This window comes from Lepidochelys kempii, chromosome 1 (assembly GCF_965140265.1).
Source record: "Lepidochelys kempii isolate rLepKem1 chromosome 1, rLepKem1.hap2, whole genome shotgun sequence".
Taxonomy (NCBI): domain Eukaryota; kingdom Metazoa; phylum Chordata; order Testudines; family Cheloniidae; genus Lepidochelys; species Lepidochelys kempii.
In genome coordinates, this window is record NC_133256.1 from 165,091,108 (window position 1) to 165,113,265 (window position 22,158).

Sequence of the window (22,158 nt, forward strand, 5' to 3'; positions counted from 1 at the left end):
ACAATCCATCGGTGATCTTCCTGAAAACACCATCCTGGCCACTATGGATGTAGAAGCCCTCTACACCAACATTCCACACAAAGATGGACTACAAGCCGTCAGGAACAGTATCCCCGATAATGTCACGGCAAACCTGGTGGCTGAACTTTGTCCTCAACCACAACTATTTCACATTTGGGGACAATGTATACCTTCAAGTCAGCGGCACTGCTATGGGTACCCGCATGGCCCCACAGTATGCCAACATTTTTATGGCGGACTTAGAACAACGCTTCCTCAGCTCTCGTCCCCTAATGCCCCTACTCTACTTGTGCTACATTGATGACATCTTCATCATCTGGACCCATGGAAAAGAAGCCCTTGAGGAATTTCACCATGATTTCAACAATTTCCATCCCACCATCAACCTCAGCCTGGACAAGTCCACCCAAGAGATCCACTTCCTGGACACTATGGTGCTAATAAGCGATGGTCACATAAACACTACCCTATACCGGAAATCAACTGACTGTTATTCCTACCTACATGCCTCCAGCTTTCACCCAGACCAGACCACACCACACGATCCATTGTCTACAGCCAAGCTCTACGATACAACCGCATTTGCTCCAATCCCTCAGACAGAGACAAACACCTACAAGATCTCTATCAAGCGTTCTTACAACTACAATACCCACCTGAAGTGAAGAAACAGATTGACAGAGCCAGAAGAGTACCCAGAAGTCACCTACTACAGGACAGGCCCAACAAAGAAAGTAACAGAACGCCATTAGCCATCACCTTCAGTCCCCAACTAAAACCTCTCCAGTGCATCATCAAGGATCTACAACCTATCCTGAAGGACGATTCCTCACTCTCACAGATCTTGGGAGGCAGATCAGTCCTCACTTACAGACAGCCCCCAACCTGAAGCAAATACTCACCAGCAACCACACACCACACAACAAAAACACTAACCCAGGAACCTATCCTTGCAACAAAGCCAGTTGCAAACTCTGTCCACATATCTATTCAAGGGACACCATCATAGGACCTAATCACATCAGCCACACGATAAGAGGCTCGTTCACCTGCACATCTACCAATGTGATATATCCTATCATGTGCCAGCAATGGCCCTCTGCCATGTACATTGGCCAAACCGGACAGTCTCTACGCAAAAGAATAAATGGACAAAAATCAGATGTCAAGAATTATAACATTCAAAAACCAGTTGGAGAACACTTCAACCTCCCTGGACACTCAATTACAGACCTAAAGTCACAATTATTCAACAAAAAAACTTCGAAAACAGACTCCAAAGAGAAACTGCAGAACTGGAATTAATTTCCAAACTGGACACCATTAAATTAGGCTTGAATAAAGACTGGAAGTGGATGAGTCATTACACAAACTAAAAACAATTTCTCCATGCTAACTTTCCCTGTACTGTTACTCACAACTTCTTGTCAACTGTTTGAAATGGGCCATCCTGATTATCACTACAAAAGTTGTTTTTCTCCTGCTGATAATAGCCCATCTTAATCGATTACTCTCATTAGTGTTGGTATGGCAACCCCCATTTTTTCATGTTCTCTGTATATATATATCTTCCTACGGTATTTTCCACTGCATGCATCTGATGAAGTGGGCTTTAGCCCACGAAAGCTTATGCTAAAATAAATTTGTTCGTCTCTAAGGTGCCACAAGTACTCCTCGTTCTTTTTGCTGATACAGACTAACACGGCTACCACTCTGAAACCTATAAAGAATACAGTGTCTCCTCTCCAAAATTATAGCCCTTACCCTTTGGGCCTTAAATATCTACATCTCATTTCTTCTTTGTCTGATAGTCTGTACAAACAGACTTTCAGAGAGGCTGTCATATGCTTAACAACCAGGTAGATACTGACCACTGGGAATTAACAGGGGCAAAGCACCAGGAAAAAGGTTGATCTGGTATGAAATCAGCAGAAGCAAACAGAATTTCATGCAGTAAAGTGAATTGTCCAGTACTAGACAATACTACATCTCTGAACAGGGAGAGAAATGATTTGGAACTTAAAAGGAAGTTTTAGGATTAAGACAAAGTATGAGCGAGAAAGAGGTAAGATTTTTAAAAAGGAGAGAGAATTGCTAGATGAAATGAAAGCTGAAAATCAGTGAAAAGCAGACAAAACGCCCACAGAAGGAATAAAAAAGCCACAAAGGTAATTAGAATAATGAGATAAATGAGAGAAAGAATAGAAAGACTAAAAATACATGCAACTAAAGACATGTAAAAGAAATAAAGTTTAAGAAAAATAAAAACAGATAAAGTAAAAGTGTCATAGACAGAGAGAAAAATAAAGTAGCTAAAAATAGACAGGCTGTACCATAGAGTGCAGTCAGACCTGGTTAATCCATGCTGTTTACCCATATATCTGCATTCTCAACAGATTTACCAGTAAGTGGTAACTGATCTAGTAGTCCACATGTACCACTAATTTTTTAATCTGAAAGTTTTTTAAAATGCAGCACTGTGAACTAGATCAGTATACCTCTACTTAGGGCTTGCCTACACTTCAAACGCTAGCGTTTCAAGTGTAGAAACTACCTACGGCGACAGGAAGGATTCTCCCATCACTGTAGTTAATCCACTTCCCCAAGAGCAATAGCTAGGTTGACGAAAGAATTTTTCCATTGACCTACCACTGCCTACATGGGGACTTAGGCTGGCTTAACTACATCGCTCAGGGGGGTGGATTTTTCGTATTCCTGAGTGACGTAGCTGGGTCAAACTAATTTTCTAGTGTAGACCGGCCCTTACCTGGTGAACAATTCAGCATTATGACAGTGGAAATGATTATTGCCTCTTTTATACCTGACAGCTGCTCTATTTCTTTTTAATCCTTCTTTGAAATAAAGAACAAAAACCCAAACCAGTAAAATCAGAAACCAATGCAACACCCACCTCCCTACCAAATCAAGCCAGACACCCACAGTCATTTTTGCTTTCAGGGATGTGGACTCTGAGCATGTGAATGAGTAAGCCCACTTGGTGTACAATGACCCTGTTCAATATGCATGGAGGAGATGCATACACACCCTTGGCATCAGTCTTTTTGACAACAATGTAGCAAATCTGGAGAGGGGTACATTTGGAGAATATTTTAAAAGGAATATGGTCAATAGAAAGTGGTAGTAACTGAGGTACGGTCCCCTTCTTGTCCCTATAGTCTGTTTATATTTCAAAGGGATAGTACCCAACAAGGATTTTTTTTCATTAATATTCCATTTTAGATTATTACAAGCATATCACTTTTAAAAAGTGATTGAAGTGAGTGGGGTTTTACTAAAGGAGATGCTGGATCAGGCCCAGTGAGTGCATGTTTCTTTTTTTAACCTCAGTGGATGAACTCAAAATCAACAACAAAATGACTTTTAAAAACATCCAGCTTATTATCTACCAACAAGTGAACTTTGGCTCCAATTAGTTAGACACGCCTTTCTCATCAAGTAAATTATGTCTGAGGTGCTGCAGAAGGAGGCAGAGTACCCCAGAGGAGCCTTGTCTACACTATATCTTTTGGCTGGAAGATATCCCACCATTGCTTATGCTGTATGAGTGTTAGCATTAACATAGACAAGGCACCCGCCAGCATTTATACCACACAGACCTACTCTAAGCAGCTTTAGATAACATGGTGCTTAAGGCTCCAGGCAGTCTCTGGCATTTGACCTCTGATGCTTCAATGGAGCTGCAGTGGTGTTAGTAATGATGGGAAATTTTTCAGGAAAAGAGCCACACAGTCAGTGTGGGGCCCTTTCCTAGCAGACAGGGCACTTACAGAATAGAATATTAGTGAATGAATAGGTCAGTGCCTTGGGAGAGGTGGAGTTGACATGCTATTTATCTCTGTTTGATTACAGCTGGTTTTATGCCTGGCTTGGGCTCACCCTCCAGGAACAGGATTGACTGTTATTGCATTGAAGTTTCTTTATTGTTTTCTTTTGCTCTGCTCTGTTAATTCTGCTTTGAGTGAATGTGTGTGTCCAAATTATATCTTCAGCTGAGAAGGTTCATGATAATTCATTTGAACTGAGGACACTCAAAGCTGTATTTGTAAGAGAGAGAGAGAGAGAAAGTAGGAAAACGTATTGTGCTGATTTACAGAAAGTAAAAAACAAAAATAAAAACAAACACACATCTAATCTACTCTGACCAAGGGTGCTTTTAAAATGGCCAAGACACACAGCGCATATACAACTTATGGAGGGACACAGAAACCAATCTGGCCCTGATTGAAATCAATGGGACTACCCAGCGTGTGTAAAGTTAAGCACATGCAGAAATCTTTGCAAGATCAAGGTCAATGTTGCAATTTTTGCGACTTTTGCACTTTTGGCATGAGTTTCACGCTTTCTGGTGTGTTGCTTAAAGTCTAGGTTCCTGGAGTGGTGGCATAAGATTATGGAAAAATATCAGTTTTCATGTTTTTGTTTGTTTCAAGTTTCCAGCCTTCATGAGTGAAAAGCTTGAACACATGGCCTGGGTGCACCCTCCAGGTTCAGAAACCAGGAGACTTCAGTAAAAGAACCCAGCATTCTTTTTTGAAATCTCCTGATTTTGCAGGGGCTGAGACAACACTTGGTGCTGGCAAAACTGCTAGTTACTAAGGTCTAGAAATGGTCAGACCTTCAGCACAGACCAAGCTATGTTACTGTAATACCGAGAAATAGAGTATATTTATAATTTTCCTGCGCTGTGAAACTACGAACATGCTGTCATCATTCCCTGGTTTTGAAAATACATTTCCTTGTTTTGGTTTTTTTGTTTGTTTGTTTCTTGCATAACTTTAGGGCCAACTTTTGATATCCTTATTCCAGCCAGTCTATAAAGCCAAGTCTTTAGTTGGGCAGCTTAAAATAAGTTTATAAATATTCACTACCATTGCAGGTGTCACACAGCAAAACTCAGGCTTCTTTTGCATTTTATTTTTATGAGAGGTGGGGGGAAGGGAGTCAATGTGTTTGCTGGAAGCCAATGTTTTGTTATCAGCAGGCAGCTGCAAAGCAGTAGTAATGGTGGATGCATCCTGCATTACCTTCTCCATCACAAGATAAGAAAAGAACCAACCCAACACTAATCCACACACCCTCAACCACTTTATAGCCACAAGAAGAGCTGGAGGTGAAATAGGCAGCAGACTGCATGGATCTGTGTCAGTTATAATGCTTATATACATTCCAAAGAGACCATTTTCGTTACCAAATAATATTCATTGTGCCCAAGACCATTGAAGTCAATGTGGCAGTATCAATGTAAGTGAAAAGGGAATTTGGACTGACATCCTTAAAGCAATGCTTAGTTTGTTAATGACATTGTGCTCCAACAGAGAATGACTAATGGCAACTTTGAAATATATCACAAAATAGAAAGACAAACCAGCTTTGCATTTCAAAAGGACACATTCTTTTCTAGTGCAAAGATTTGTCATAAATATTGCACCAGCCACCAGATTACTTGTACTTAAAATTAATAGGATGAAAGTTATCAAAGCTAACACAACAAGCAAGGGGTGTCAACGCACGAATCTTACGATGTCCTAAACAACCAAATCCTAGGACTCTACCTCTACTCTTTCTCAATGTGCTTTTTTTTTGGGGGGGGGGGGGGCGGGGGAGGGGGCAGTGGATGAAAAAATATAGATACTCCATTCCCATCCATATATGTTTCTCTTGTCTTCAACAGTTCTGATCTTTTTAAATTGCACAATCCTAACAGAAGGTCTGAATATATTTCCATGAAGAAAAAAGATAGAAAAACCAGGGTATACAGAAAGCTATCTTTGCTCCCAGTACATTATTAAATTCCTTTCTTTGACATTCTGACAGTAATTGCACTGAATAGGATTGAATTTTGTTAAAATTACTTTTAAAAGGTTGTTGAGAATTTCCTGTGGGATGCTGTTGCAAGCACCCAGGCTTTCACTTCATTTTCTTTGTTGTCCTTACGCTCCCAAGGGGCTTAATGTTCATCCTGGTTTTTGACAGCATGAAGGCCTGTGTAAACACCCTCTGAAAAGAGAAAGCTTCACCATATACTGCCATTTGGGTTTGTTTTCTTCTGTCAGAGGGAAAGATAAAGATTCCTATCTGAATCATATTTGAGCTTGCTACTTGCACAATTTTAACAACCAACCAGCTCTTCTCATCATAACAATGATCCACAATTTTTTTACACAGTTATATTTAGGGTATATATTATATTGTATTCCTGTAGCGGCTAGAGAGTTCTCAGTGCTGGGTACACCTTCAGGAAAAGAGTCCCTGCACTGAGGAGTTTACCATCTACATCCTTCACAGTCAGTATTGGCCTCAGAAAGGTGTAGGAAAAGCATGTGTCTGTGGCAACACACATCACTTACAATACATATACACAAGCAATTTACTTATCTCTAAAATAAATGAGGCTGCTTGGAGTTTCTGAATTATAAACTGTTTGCATGTCACCATACTCTTAAAAGACACATTTCCTTTGAATTCAGGGTCCCATATCTGATCCTGAGATCAGAGTGATTTCTCACCATACCGAGACTTTATCATAATCAGTGGAGCTCGGTAAATAATATCCATCAGATAGCTTAGCTGAGTTTCATTATAATATTTCAAATATGTTATTTAACTAATTTTTTTCACCCAGCTTACAGAACCAGGAAAATAATTTGTGACTATATTCAGTAAATAATTTAGCTGACAAATTTGGTGAATTTTTGGAACAAAATATTCAACAATTTACTTATTTGCTTTAAATGCCCATCTCCATTCAAGAGGATGAATGATCAAAAGAACCAGTTCTGAAAGGGGCACCAACAATGTCAGCCCACATTAGATCCCAGCGGCTGTGTTTTCTTTATCAAACAGGGAATGTGAACACCCACAGATCACAGAATAGATTTGAGTGCAGCTATTTTTGAAACAGTTTTAAAAATAACAACAACAACAACAAGAGAATATTGTCATTGCATTCAGGGTGAGAATGAATCAGACTTCTGCACTGATTCTTTCTTGCTTGCTTTCTTGCTTTTTTGATGCTTCTGATTGAGCAGTCTATTTTCAGAGCTTTTGTAGCCCAAAGCCCAACAGGCTGAATGACAACTCCAGAGGCAGCTATTAGCATTTCTCTTTCTTATGCAAACAGAGATCCAATGCAACAAATTCTAATTATCCTTCCAGTGGGCTTTCTTGTCTCTTTATGATACTCCAAATATCACATTCTTAATGAAAGACAAGATATTGAATAGTTAAGCCTCAACAGAAAATACTTACAACTATACTGACTGTGATCCTGCCAAATTGTATCAGTTAAGCAGGTTTGGACTTGGTCACTACTTGGAGTACTTGGTCACTACTACAGGAGACTTCCAAGGAAAAGTTATAGGCAGTATATTGGTACTCGTCATGCAGTAGGTGGCACTTTTTCTTCTAAGGAAACACTAGACTAATGTCATGGGACAGATCATGCCCTCCAATAACTGCACGTCCATGCATGGAGCTCAGCCCCTCCATGTAGATGGGAATTTGGGTGGTTCCAGGGCAGCTCCCCCACTTTCCCTAGCCCCTCTGGAGAGTTCTCTGCGCAGAAGAGTCCTCCTCCTTTCAGTCCCATGAAACCTGTCTGGAAAAGTTAATATACCCCAGGTCATATCTCCCCTCTTTGGGGGCACTGCAGCCAGATGGTGCATAGCAGCATGACTCCCTTTGATGTGTGATGGTGAGGAGTTGAGAGAGGGGAAATGAGGCCAGAGCCACCACTGAGTCTCTTCATGGATAGCCTTGGCCTCCCATGAATCCTTGAGATCAGCTAGGTTTTGGAGCAGGAGAGGGACACAAGGGGGACACAAGAGGACAGGAGGGGCACACAAACCCCTCCCCCTCAGAAAAAGATGACACAGGAATCTCAGTGAGGAAATCCTTGCAGTTTTCCTCGCCCAAAGCCCCCACTTGAGACTTTTATCCTTGAAGGGCACAATGTGGACCTCAATGCAGTGTGAAGGGATACTGTGCTGCCTCAATTCCTGCCTATACTTTTAGAAAAAAAATTAAAAAATCAAGGCCCAGACCAATTGTGGCACTTTTCACAAGGGCAAGGACAATACTCCATGTTATGGCTCTATTTCAACTTGAGTCAGTACATTCAATTTACCTAATTATTGCAATGGAACCAGTAGAGGAAATAACTTTTCCCACACTTATTTATATTACAGTAATGCTAGAAACTTCAGCTGAGATCAGCCCCATTGTGCCAAATGCTGTATACACACACCGTAAGCCCCAAAGAGACTGCAACACAAATAGACAGGACAGACAACAAGTGGGAGAAAGGAATTATATTTATCCCCCTTTTGACAGATGGATAACTGAGACCTAGAAACACTAGGGCCCAGATCCTCTTAGAAGCTTATATACCTTGGAGGGCCTGGGTCTAAGTGACTTGCCCATGGTCACACAGGAAATCTGAGGCAGAGCCAAGAATTGAACCCATACGTATATTTAACAAGATCATCCTTCCTCTCTAACAGTGCTCTGCTCGATTCTTTGCAATGCTCTTGCCATGCCAATTCTGGATTTATCCTCAGAAGAGATTGTGACATGGACTGAAATGTGCCAAATTCTGTGTTTTTTTTTATTTTTAAATCATGTGGAAGTTTTGGGAAGCAACACAATCTAATGGAGTGAGTAGAGAAGTAGGAACTACCATGTTCTAATTCAGTTTTAACTACTAGCTCAATGTGAGACTTTGGGCAAGTCAGTTGACCTCTCTGTGTTGCAGTATCTCTATCTTTAAAGTGAGACTATACCTACCTACCTCCAGGGATGGCTGGAAGACAACTTATATTTGTACGGTGCTTTGAAGATGCAAAGCTCGAGCTATAAAGAGTAGAAGTAGGGCCCTGCTTCAGCAAAGTACGTGCATAACTTTCAGTGTGTGAAATCAATGAGACTACTCGTGCTTACTTAAGTTGCACACATACTTAAGAACTTTGCTGGGGCTCAAGTGGGCAGATGCTCACTATTGTCTAGGATAAGAGGAACATCAAGATTAGCTACAAACCTGAAAAGAAAATTTTATATCAAAGTTTAAAAAAAATAATAAATATATAAATTATCATTTAAATGCTCCTGGGTAAATTCTCACAGGCAGCTATTTCTACCTTACCTGTGAACCACCCCGGCCCGATGAAGATGCTCCACTGCTAGAATAAGCTGCATGATATATTTACGTGCTTCGTATTCTTCCAGTCTTTTTTTCTCATAGATCTTGTGCATTAGATTGCCTCCAGGGCACAGCTCCATGACAAGGTAGTAGCTGTTTTCAGTTTCCAATATATCCAGCAGCTGAGCTATGTTGGGATGTCGGATCATTTGCTGGATCTGCCCCTCGCGTCTCAGATTCTTGGTGACATAGGTATCCTTCTTGGCTCTCTTCTTGTCAATAACTTTCACTGCCACCTGATAAGAAACAAAGGAGGCATGGTTGACATCATACAGACCAATGATTTATTAGCTCTGACCTTGTACAAATAACTTCAAAATAAATCAAGGGATGTAAGTACCAACTGATAAGCTGTTTGGGGCACAACAGCCAAGCACAGAGAAATAGCTGTTCTTTTTTCCACTGAGACCTAATTGCTTTCCCAGCTCCTTTTATGGGATGACAGACAAAAGTTGATGCAAAAATATGGCTATCAAAGGGGCGAAAACACTTCTGTTAAGCAGACTTGAAAGCTTAGTCTGAACATGCTGTACTTAGTCTTCTTCTTGTCTATTTGCTCAGAAGTTTTTGAGGATCAGATTTACATGCAACCATGAATGTGACCTTTGTAAGTGATTTAGACATGTGTATGGCATTGGGCTTATGTTTTGAGATGTCACAATTCCAGCACAAGTTTCTTAAAAGTTAACCAAACAAGGAAAAGTAGCTGGTTATGTACTCCAAAATAAATATATAAATAAATAAAAATAAAAAAGAGCACCGCTTCCAGCCCCTGGTCAACCTTGACAATCTCTTTAAAAATATACACTTAAAACCACTCTCTCTATTACCTCCACAACACAATAACCACTTGTGTCTTCCATGAACAAAAGCCTTGGATGCATTCTATGATGCCATTGTTTTACACATTGAGAGGCACTGGTTCTATTTGTTGTGTTGGCAGGTTCATTGTAGTAAAAACCCAGTCACCCCTTTAGTTGCTTCGTGTTTTTAGATATTTATTTAATTCCTAAGCTTTCCCATTTAGACATAGGGCTGCAGACTTCCAGGTCATTAGTACCAGCCAATGATTAAACAACATATGTCAGCTGAACAACAAAAGGCTATGCTCAGTCCTTCCCTCATGTTCTACATTTCCTCTGCAACGACAGGAGTCCTTTTAACTCATGCACTGAAATCAAGTAGCTCACTAACCATTTCTACTGCGACACTTGTTAACTTTTCAGAAAAAAGAGCTTGGTGTTTTTGCATGACAACAAATTTTATACGTAGTTTATTTGAAAGGTTCCTGTCTACATAGGGCCAAATTCAGGCAAGCGTGTGAAATGTGGCATCTGTACCCTCAAAGTGGCATACACATGTGCCACAAACAGCATTATTGTGTGCCTGTATGAGAGTCACACGCAACTCTTGTGTGCACTACCTTGCCTTGTCTATTCCTATTAAGAGCAGAAATAATCAATGCAGGACAAGTATCTGAGTTTTACTGGACTAGTCATTAATCCAGACAGTAATGGTAGTGAAAATGACCTTCCTTCTGCCTCCAGCTTAGCAGGCAACTATGTCCATCCCTCCTCCGGGATGATGATCTAGCCATAGTAATTCATACTTTCAACTGCCTGCCAACTAAACTATTATAACTCATGGTAGTTGGGGCTGATGATTAAGGCAACAAGTATACTGTACCTTGTACAGGTTTCAGAGTAGCAGCCGTGTTAGTCTGTATTCGCAAAAAGAAAAGGAGTACTTGTGGCACCTTAGAGACTAACTAATTTATCTGAGCATAAGCTTTCGTGAGCTACAGCTCACTTCATCGGAGGCATGCAGTGGAAAATACAGTAGGGAGATTTTATATACACAGAGAACATGTATTTTCCACTGCATGCATCCGATGAAGTGAACTGTAGCTCACAAAAGCTTATGTTCAAATAAATCTATTAGTCTCTAAGGTGCCACAAGTACTCCTTTTCTTTGTAGCTTATACACATCACATAAGATCACTTTCCTACCTGGAAACAGTGCCAAAAACATATCCTCCAATGGCTCCAGGTTTGCTTCCAGTTTCAATACAAAGCCCTAGTACAAATATTCTCAACAGGTTTGGACCCTTCACAGAAGTCACCTCTCTGTTCACAAATTACGAAGACAGCTGCATTCCTCTGAGATGATGCAGCTAACAAGCTAACCGTGCCCAAAGTGAAGCTCTCAAGAGCTGAAAATAATATAGTCAAAGGGGTTCATTTGTGAAGCCAGCTGCTGGAAGAGGTATGGATAAGCCAAAGTCTAACCATTGTTAGAGTATATTTCAAGATATGCAAGGGCTGCACTAACCAAAGACAGGGAATTACAACAACATGATGGCACAAACTAGAAATATATACTATACCTGAGAGAGACAAATATTAAAGTCCACTAGGGACAAGTGTGCAAATTTTAATTACCGTATTTGGCTGTCAGATACTATGATGATGGACCACCGAGAAATGCCTAAGATATCTTAAAACTTTCTTTCTCTGGATCAGCATATGGCTTATAATTTCAGCCAGTGGTTCTGTTGGTTCCCACAGTCAACCGCTATGTGTTCTGCTTGAGGGGAAAAGACTTCTCTGTATTGTTTTACTTAAGTATGTGTGTGATCCAGGGACCTCTGGGTGCCAACTGGCAGAGGGCATGGGGGTCGTAGGGATCCCCTATTATCTACATAGTAGTTCACCAAAGAATGTCACGTAAGGTCTCCAATGAAAGCCTGTGTCACACTGCTCCTCATAATCATTGTGAAATATAAGTACAGATAATATGTAAGGAGTTATGTCTATATACTGAACATTATATTCTTAAGGTCTCTGACTTGGGGCTGGTCACCAAAAGGTGAGAAACAGGTTTCTTTCAGGCAAGATGTGTTTATGTATCTGTCTACATGTAAACTGAGTATTGTATGCTTCACAATGAACACCGATTTACTGTCTGAGCAAAATGCTAATCAAGTGATTGCAAAGTCTCCAGGGGAGAGTCTAGACAGGCAAACACAAGCAACAGGGTATAACCCTGTTCGCAAGTAATGACAATGGATTTTTGGACTATAACTGTAGGGACAGAGACATATTCTGGATCTTTTCCTTGAGGAGGCAAGAGGACAATGTGCTTGTTTCATGAACAGAAGATCACAGCCAAGCCCACCTGTAATACACTGGAAGGATTTTGGGTGAGCTTTTGCTCTCTATGACAGGACAATGTCTTGTTAGTTAAGTTTAGGCTCTAGAAAGCATGTTATGATTTGATTTTATAAAAAAACTCTTTGTTTCTAATATTTCTGCTTGTAGAGTGTGGTCACCCACTCCTGTCCTAAAGGACTTGAAATCAGGCCTGGGAGAGGGCTGCGGCTGGGAGCAAGCAGTTCCCAAGGTGACTGGGGGAAGCAGGCTCAGGTGTGGCCACGCCCCAATCAGGGCTCAGCTGGCCCTTATAAGAGGGCAGTGGGCCAGGAACAGAGAGTCTCCTTTAGCTGTAGAGGGAGCTGGGCTGGGCTGGGCTGGGGAGGGGAGGGGAGGGGACCGTACCGTACCGTACCGTACCGTACCGTACCTGAGGTGGAGAAGGGCTGGGGAAAGGCCAAGGGAGCTGGGGAGCTCCAGCCTGGAAACCCTGTAGGCCTAGTGTAAGGCCGGATAGGTACTGGGGTTACAGGGAGCAGCTCAAAGGTAGGCAGAGGAAGCAGGTCCAAACTCCCCTTGCCTGTGATGATTGGCTTATACAATGCAGTCCACCCCAGTATGCGGGGGCTCAGTGGAGACTGGCATTAGCCAAAGGCTGAGGTGGGAATAGTGGGTTGGGGTTCCCTGGGGAGGGGAGACCCAGAGACTGGGGGGGGTGCTGGGACAAAGGGGCACCGGGATCTGGGAGGGACATGAGGGCCAGTGGCAAGTGGGACACTGGCCTGCAGGAGTGCTCCAGAGGCTGGAAGAGCTAATTCCCTGAGAGACCAGCAGGAGGTGCTGCAGGGGTGAGTTGCCACACTGTGACATTGCTTACCATTTGAATCTCTGTTCTTTATTAAATAAATGTATCCTTGCTTTCTCTATAATCAAATCTAAGTGCTGTGTGTTAAGTGGAGCCAGACTCTACCATGTAACTGGTAAGCTGTGGAGTACTGTACCTTTGGGAATAGAGGACCTACACATATTGTGAGTGTTCTGGAGATCAGAGGCTGGCCACTCCAGGGAGATGCTCGGAGGACTCAGGGCTTGGAGTGTGCCTATTGTTGACCTGCGAAGAAAGAGCAGGGCCTACAGAGGCCTGGAAGCCAGTGCTTGTGTTGACTGTGGCTGCTGAAGTTGAGGAACTGATCCTCAGCAGGCACAGACAAAGCTTCCTCACACGAAGGTCAGGTGGTAGTGATATGCCTCACACAACCCTGGGTATCCCCAAGAAGTATCACAAACACTTTTGCAAATGCTTTCTCACTCGCTTGTGAAGATGGTATCTTGCCTGGAGCTCCAGAAAATATAACACAGCCTACATTACTTCCACATTAGGAGGGGGTGGTGGTAAGGTGTATGGGGGGGTGTTTGTAATTATTGTGGGTGGAATACTTTATTGTTACAAGGGTTTTTTTCTCTGCATACTAGGCCATATGTGGTGGGAACCATAGTGGCCTTCACACCATATAATAATATTAATAATGGATATAAAGAAATGCTTATTTCTATCTTGAAGAAAAAAATAGACCTAGAAATTTGTTGCTTTCTGCCTTATTCAAAAAGTGCTCTAAGCCCACTTCTTAACCAACCTAGAGAACATTGGCTTTATCATTCTATGCTATGATAAATAAATGCTTTGAATTGTTAGACTAGAATCATGAAAATTGCTTGTAATTAGATTAAATCACATCACTAGGTATAACTAGCCTCACATTAATGAAATAAGCAGATAAAAAAGGTTAAATTCATTAACTTTTTTTTGAGGGAGCGGAGGGGGAATACTATGATCTGAGAGTTTTACAACAAAAATAGACCCAAAAAAGACCTGACTACTGTTCTCACAGCCAAAATTCCCATTTAATTCAAGTTCATAAGAAACTGAAGAATTAAGCACTAAGTTTGACTTAATCAGAAATAACTACTGACCTTAAATTATCTGGATAAATTATTCACGTAGGAGGCTGACTTTAAAAAAAAAAAGTTGAATAGCTATAGTATAAAGATACAGTGAAGTGCTGCACAGGTGAAACGTATAGCCTAGGACTGTGGCAACACTCCAATAAAGGTCTGGAAGCTACATTCCTGACACATTAACGTCAAATGAAAGAAAAATCATTTCATTGTAAGATAACAACAGGGAAATCAGATCTTAACAACTTTTAAAAGCCTGCGGTGATTCACCAAGAAATCTCTACCTAATGAGATAAGAGCAATAACACAGACTAGTGTAAACTATTCAAACAGCAAACTACAAGAGTTAGTCAGCTAAGGACAAACAAATTCATTGATACAGAAAGATTATGTGCTGGTTTGTATCATACCAGCAGGAAACAACATCTGCAGAAGAAAAGATGCTGGTATTTTTCATAATTGAAAGATACAAAGTATTAACCACATGGAACATAAATCTGTTGTCTGAGGCGTATTGTGAATCATCTCTCACTCCTATCAAGTCATCCCTAATTCATTGAATATAAAGGCACATTGCTGAGCACATGTGTAACTCCCACATTCACTATATTTGCTATGGGGAGGCAGAGAAAGCCATGTGAAGGTGGGACTCCTAGACAGCAACTTGGCCATATTCTTTCACTTTTATTTAGGAATTTGGACCCTGATCCTGCACCATTAAAGTCAATTGGAGCTTTGCCACTGACTTCCGCAGGTGCTGGATCAGACCCTTGGTATGACTGCACACCACCTATTCAGACAGAATTGTAGGGTTGTTTTAAGTCCATCCCTTCATTCTGGGCCACCTTTCCCTCACATTTAAGTTCTATCAGCTCCATCCCGTCCACACTAGTTGCCCCCCTTGCATTTGGCCTATAATGTAAGAGTCTAACAGCCATGGCTGATGTAAAGCAGACAAGGGAGGCACTGGCAGCTTTGTTTCAGCACCACCCCCACACGAGTGAGAGAAAAAGAGAGAGGAATAAGGAGGACTGAGTCACCCAGCTCAGAGGAAACTACCACTACTGTTTTTTCTCTTGGCTGGGGAGAGAGTGCATCCTCCTTCCTAGCACCAAGTTACTGCAAAGGGCACCAGAGAAATACCTACATATATGGTGCTTTGCTATTAGATGCTTCCATTATTCTCCCTTGGTTTGGTTTTCCCCTGGCATAAGGCGTCCCTGCTAGCTCACTGTAAAGAACATTAGGCCAAGCAAGCCCCACGCATTTTTCCCTCCCGTCTGCACTGCAGAAGTCCAGTCCACTCTAAACAGTGACACCCCTGCAAACCCTCTGCAGCCTGCTGCCCCACCCCAGCCACAGGCTGCTAGAATGCCTTCCTGCCCAGAGGCCAGCTTCTGACCTCAGGGCATACACCTACTTCAGCAGGGAGGTCAAAGAGCACAGCACTGAGACACTCTGTAGAGGAAGTGGAAAAAGGAGATGTGGGGAAGAGAGTCAAGAGAAAAGGAGACTCAGGATGGGGAAAATGCAAATGGCACAGACTGCGGGGAAGAAGGTGGCAGGATTTATGGCTCCATGGGAAGAAGGAAAGAAGGCCCATAGGGTAAAATACACACAATCTGAGTGAACAGGCTATGTGCCGCAAAGAGGGGTTGCAGGGACAGAATCTTTCTCTCTGCCAGTAGCGGTTCTGCAGCCCCTTTTGCAGAAGCTATTACAACTCCTGGGCTGAAACAGGGGGCCCCCAATACCTACACAACCCCTACCTGGAGGGGTATGGCTAGTGCAGGAGTTCTCAAACTGGGGGTCATGACCCCTCAGAGGGTCACAAGATTTTTACATGGGGGGGCGCGGGCTGTCAGACTCCACTCCCAAGCCCTGCTTTGCCTCCAGCATTTATTATAGTGTTAAATTTTTAAAAATTGCTTTTAATTTATAAGGGGGGGGTGCACTCCTTTGTGGTTTGTGTGAAAGGGGTCACCAATACAAAAGCTTAAGAAACACTGGGCTAGTGGATGTGTGTAACTGTGACCCCAGCGGCTCCACCCTGGCACCCACCACCTGAAAGGATACTTTTAAGATGCATGTGTTAACATTTCCTAAAGATCCCCTGAAATGGGGCGAGAGTGGGACTGCTCAAACAGCCATTTGGAAGATACCTATCTAACATCTGGAATCCAGTGCAGGTCAGTGCCATTGGTCTGGGGAAGAGGCCCAAAATAAAATTTGACTTAATTTTATACAATCATGATCTTGCATCAGCAACACCTGATTACATAGCGCCTCCCGCTCTCACCTGTTTCCATGAACAGGGCAGGCCTGGCCAAAGGGCAACAAAGTCTAACCAGCATTCACTGAAGTAACACATTTCAATCACTGCCACCAGAAGAGAGAGATGGAAAGAAATGGGGGAGCACTGAGCAGATACTGCAAGCAGTGATCAGCAGAAATGAAGCCAGCAACTGATGGAGGGGAAAAAAGAAATGACCACATGGACTGTTCAGAAACCTGTGTTTAAATAAGCCTGCACACACTTAAAAAGAAATAACAGAATAAAATACACACCTACCCTGGCATCTGGGTATTTTCCTATAAAAGTTCTAGCTCTCTTGTCTCTCGTTTCTGGCTAGCCCATTCCTTTTTTTTATTGCCCCTTTTACTCTATTCTTTTTTCCTGTGTGGCTCTCCTTCCTGTGTTTCTTTCCTTTCCTTAAAGAAAAACCCCATTGGTGCAAGGGGTCAGCAAGGGTCCCCTCCCATGAGGTAGGTTGTTTTTGTTTTGATATTTTATATAGAGAACATACATGTTCCTCTTGCCCCCCCGCATCCTCATATTTTATATATTGAAGGACCAAACTCTGCTCTTGGTTAAACTAGGGAGAATATGGAATTATCCTATTCACTACAGTGGGGTTACTCCATATTTACCACAGTATAGATAAGCAGAATATGGCCCTACATATTCACTATACACCATTCCCTCCTCCCCCCTCCCCGCCATGTTGCAAACCTCAACCACCTATAAAGGAAAAGGCATGTGCCACAGATATTAGCTAAATAACAAAACAAATTTAAGGTTTCAAAATCTACTCAGGGAAGGTCTTTTCATTCTATTTTATTTATTTGCTCTCACAAACCTTAGACTGGGAGCTCTCTGAAACACTGTCTTTGTGTTGTTTGCACAGTGCCTAGCACAATGGAGCCCTGATCAGAGTCCTTAAGGTGTATCATGGCAGAAATCTTAATAAATAATAAAGCAAGAGATTAAAGTGAATCGGTAGAAACAGTAGTTCTTGACATCCCACACTTCACTTCTGGTTAAATCTTTGCCATGTAAACAAACAAATGGTTTGGGTTACTATGTGTTTTGAGATACACAGATGAGTAACAGGCCATATTTGGGTTTCAGTTTCTCAGAATTATATTGTTAGAATCACTCGCTTTCCTGAAGTTTGTTCTGTGCTGTGACACATCATATGAGTAAATTCTGCTTATTGGGATTGTGGCAATAAAATATTGTGGTGAGTGTGTATTGAGGACGGCGTGTAGTGGGAAAGGAAGGGGCCAAATTAATCCCTAGCTTAACTGGTCCTATTGAAGTCAATGGAGTTATATCAGGGACAAACTTGGCCCAAAAGTTCTTTGTCAGAAATGCTCCTCTTTGGTCATATCTAAACGCCATACAACAGTTGTTGTAAAGATAGCACTGAGTATGCCTGAAATGGAAGTGCTCTCACAGCTTCCTTTGTCTCCAGTGTATGTGTCTGGGGAGGAGAAGAGAGGCTTTTCTTTCCATCCTACCTTCTCCTTCCTCCCCACCCAATCTCCCAAAGTGTGGAATGCTTCTGGGGGAATGTCTTATCCTACAGATAGGTCTTGCATTTAGATTTGAACGCAGTCAGGCTTCCTCTGATCTCACCTAATCAGGTGTTCCACATCCAGTGCCCAGCTGCTCAAAATGCCTTGCCCCTACATCAGAGCATCTTGTCTTGGCCCAGTCTAGAGTCCAACAAAAGTGTCTTATCCTGGGCCAGTCTCACCGTTTCCTGATTGAAATCCCAGCACAGAATCTACCAGGTTGTGAGGGAAGCATGCTGCCTGGATCAGGTACTACCCTCTGACACCAACCCAAAGCCCAGCAGTTGAGCTACTACATAGTGTTGGAGATGAGGAACTTCCACGTGCTCAATGGATGTATGCCAGAAAGCCGTTCCCTCTCCCCGACTTTCTGGGTGCGCCAGCCACTATCATATCTGGCTATTGTTTGCTCCCTTCCTTTTGAATCAAACAGTGAATTGGGGGAAAATGGGAGCCAAAAAGTTGTGCTTCTGTTTTTGAAGACAAATATTTTCTGGGACAGTACAAATGCACAGAGCTAATTAGGTATTTTCCTAACTGTTTATTAACTGTTCTATGCTAGCATGAAAGCAATATAGCTCTGTTTAAACAAGGGGCTCAGTCTTATTTAGAGACAGATTTTTCTTTAAGCCAGTTCTATATAAACACCCCATGATGCTAGCAACTTGCTGCCAAAAAATTTGTATTCTTTATGCCTAAACCTCAGTCCTATTTCGATAAGTAATTCAAGTCATGGCATCTTTGAAATGTCCTGCTGGTGGGAAACCAAATGTTGGACCCCATCACAAAGTAGGATGCTAACAAAAAAATTTAAAAAAAAAAAAAAAGAAGAAGACAATCTCACTGCAGAGTTGATCTCCAAATACATACAAAATTGCTAGAAGGCATTAGTATTTTTAGCAGCTAAAGCTTTATCTGAGATGTTTTTACACTAAAAATGCCAATTCCTCTACATAACTTTCCATGACAAACCTCAAAGACTTGCTTCAGTTAAGACACGCTCTCATTCTACCTGAATAAGTACGTGGAACCTCTTATAAAACATTCCAGTGGCTAGTCAGTAACACTCTGCACTAGTATATGGAAAAAACAGGTTTGGTTGTCAGACAGGAAGGTGTAATGCACATCAATGGAAGCATATTCTACTGGCTGCAGAACACGAAATCCCTGGAGGGACTGGCCCTGAGGCTGGGGTCAGGGTGTAGTGGATAGGGTCTGAGGTGAGATGCTTAAGAGTCTCCCCTCTACCAAAAGAAAAACAGTGGCACACTTAAGCCCTGATCCTGTAAAAACTTAAGCATATGTGTAACTTTACACTTGAGTAAAAGCAGGTTTCAGAGTAGCAGCCGTGTTAGTCTCTATTCGCAAAAAGAAAAGGAGTACTAGTGGCACCTTAGAGACTAACCAATTTATTTGAGCATAAATTGGTTAGTCTCTAAGGTGCCACTAGTACTCCTTTTCTTTTTGAGTAAAAGCGCGCACGTGCATTTGCAGGCTAGGGGCCTAACAAAGTAAAGATAATTTTGAATGACTCTCCCCTTTATCCCACATACTTTATCTTATAAGTTCAAATAAGAGTCAAATCTTGCAGTCCTTTACTGAGGCAGGACTCCCACAGAATTAAAAGGAGGTATGTCTTAGTAAGGGCCAAATAAGCATTGTAGGATTTGGCCCTAAGTAATAAATATAACTTGAGAGAAGAAACTTCATGGGCTGCAGTTATGGGCTGATGTAGATGTAGCACGGCACCCCCGGATGGTTTATGAGAAGCAGAGAACTAGGTCCTCTAGATCTGAAAGTACGAACCTTTACTGACTGAGGTAAAATACGCAGCTCTATAGTGGCTGGACTTCTTAGAGGTTTGAGTCAGTTTAGAGGGAAACAAAGAGGCCCACCGTGTAAGCATAGACTATATTACAAACATTTATGTAAGTTCATCTCCATTTGTATTTTTTAAGATACACATAAAGCATGTCTTTGTGATGTATGCCCTTTTTTGCCCTGTGTATTTTCTTTGGGCTACATATTTTACATCACCTGTAGCTTTGCTTTATATTTAACACTACTTTAACTAAAAAAAAATCTGACAAATTTTCAGGATTGACTAGTGATTTTTGGGTGTCCAACTTGAGACATGTTAAAAAGGCCAGATTTTTAGACTGTAGGATGCTCAGAGCTTTCTGAAAATCAGGCCCTTTTAAGGTATCTCAGGTTGGGCACCCAAACACTGAGGCACCCAAATTGACTAGTTGTCACTTTTGAAAATGTAGGTAGGTCTCTGTTACTCAGATTTTTCTTCAGTAAAATGGCTACTGCTTTCAACAAATGAATTGGAAGCATCGAAGGATTAGAAAATGTCAGATTCATTAAGTTTTGGGTCTTTACCATTTGTTCTAGTAGACTGTTCAGGCTCTGTGGTGTCTTTAGTTACTTGTTGCTAAATGTTGTCTTTCAGATGACAGGTTCCAAGGTCTTAAAAGATAGGTGTGCAGATTCATGGATTTTTTTTTTTCAAGCAAATCCATTACTGAAATTGACTGACATTGCCACTGTTTGAACAAAAAAGAAAATCCTTTCATGTAAGCTGCCAAAATGTGAAAAGTGTACATCCAGCTGTGACTGCTCTGTTCTCAAGAGATGGAATTCAGAGTTTTGCTGTATCATAGTAAGACTTCTTGCCTCAGGGCCCCAATTCAGTAAGGTACTTAAACACATGCCTAACTTTAAGCATGTGAGTAGGCCCACTGAAATCAACAAGAATACTCATGTGCTTGAAGTCAGGCATGTACTTAAATACCCTGAGGTTTATAGCACACAATTCATACAGCATTATTAACTATTTGTGTCTGTAAATTTTAAAGTGGCATATTTTGTGAATCCCTTTACTACAATTTTCTAAGGGATTTTTCGACCATCCTGTGTAACATCATATTTTTCCTAGCAACAAGTCTCCTTAATAAATATTAGTGCTTTATGTTTTTATGCATCCTTCAAGTTATGATTTCTGAGGAAATTGCAGACAATCCTTAAAAGTATCAACAGAAAGTTAACCAACTCTTTATTCACCCTATTTACAGGTTAGCTGTTCATTTCAAGGAAAACAGAGATAAGCCAGGCCAACAGCAATCTGCAAAAGCAGACTTGTCCACAAGTATAATCACTGTCTGTTTCGCCTCCACTCTGATGGACTGACAAATATCCACGAATATGTGGATCCGATGCAGGAGCAATGAGTTGCAATATTTTGGTGTCACATAGCCAGTGTATGGCCCAGTAGACTGGAAAGCAGTATTTCGCGCTGCTACATTGTAAACCTGGGTATGAGAGGGATGATGTGACTCTCCATGGACAAGTAGGATTTCAAGAATCATGGAAGAGATCTACTCAGTCTTAGACAGAAAGAAGGTCGTTCCATTGACTTCTCAGTCTCTCCTGGTCAACCGATGAATGGGGTGGCCCTAATGGTGTCCCCAGTGACATCAGCAAATTTTCACCTCTTGGGTATCTAAGGCTATATACAAGAAGACTAGGATTAGGCAGAGATGGATGGAGGTCAAGAAGGAAGAAGGCCAGAGACAAAAATAAATGATGGCTCCATAATGATGGTAAAGACTGGACAGGAAATCCTTACCAGCCTGTCAAAACCAGCCTTAAGCCCTAGATTAGGCAAAGCAAGGAGAAAACACACACTTGAATGTCTGAAACAACATGATTTGCCTGGCAATTTAAAGTGTTCATCAAATATCACTCTCCAAATATTGAATATTTTTCAAAGAAAGATTTCTCCCCATACATAAGGTAAAGCTCACATTGCTATAATACTCTGTCACTCAGCAAGAAAACTAGTTGGAGCACAAAGTATAATCAAGTCAGAGGAAAGGAATTTTCAGGGGCTGTTACACAAATGAATGAGGAGTGATATGTGATCACCATGGCAGATGGAAAACTTGT

The 22,158-nt window shown here is 41.6% G+C and overlaps 1 protein-coding gene across 1 annotated transcript in view; it reads right to left on the minus strand.

The window, feature by feature from the left end:
• Window positions 1–22,158, minus strand: part of HUNK (hormonally up-regulated Neu-associated kinase) — an 86,943-nt gene that overhangs the window by 46,371 nt on the left and 18,414 nt on the right. The window contains exon 2 of the mRNA XM_073362364.1: window positions 9,182–9,474. Within this exon, the coding sequence (XP_073218465.1) occupies window positions 9,182–9,474 (293 nt within the window). The remainder of the gene's footprint in view (window positions 1–9,181; window positions 9,475–22,158) is intronic.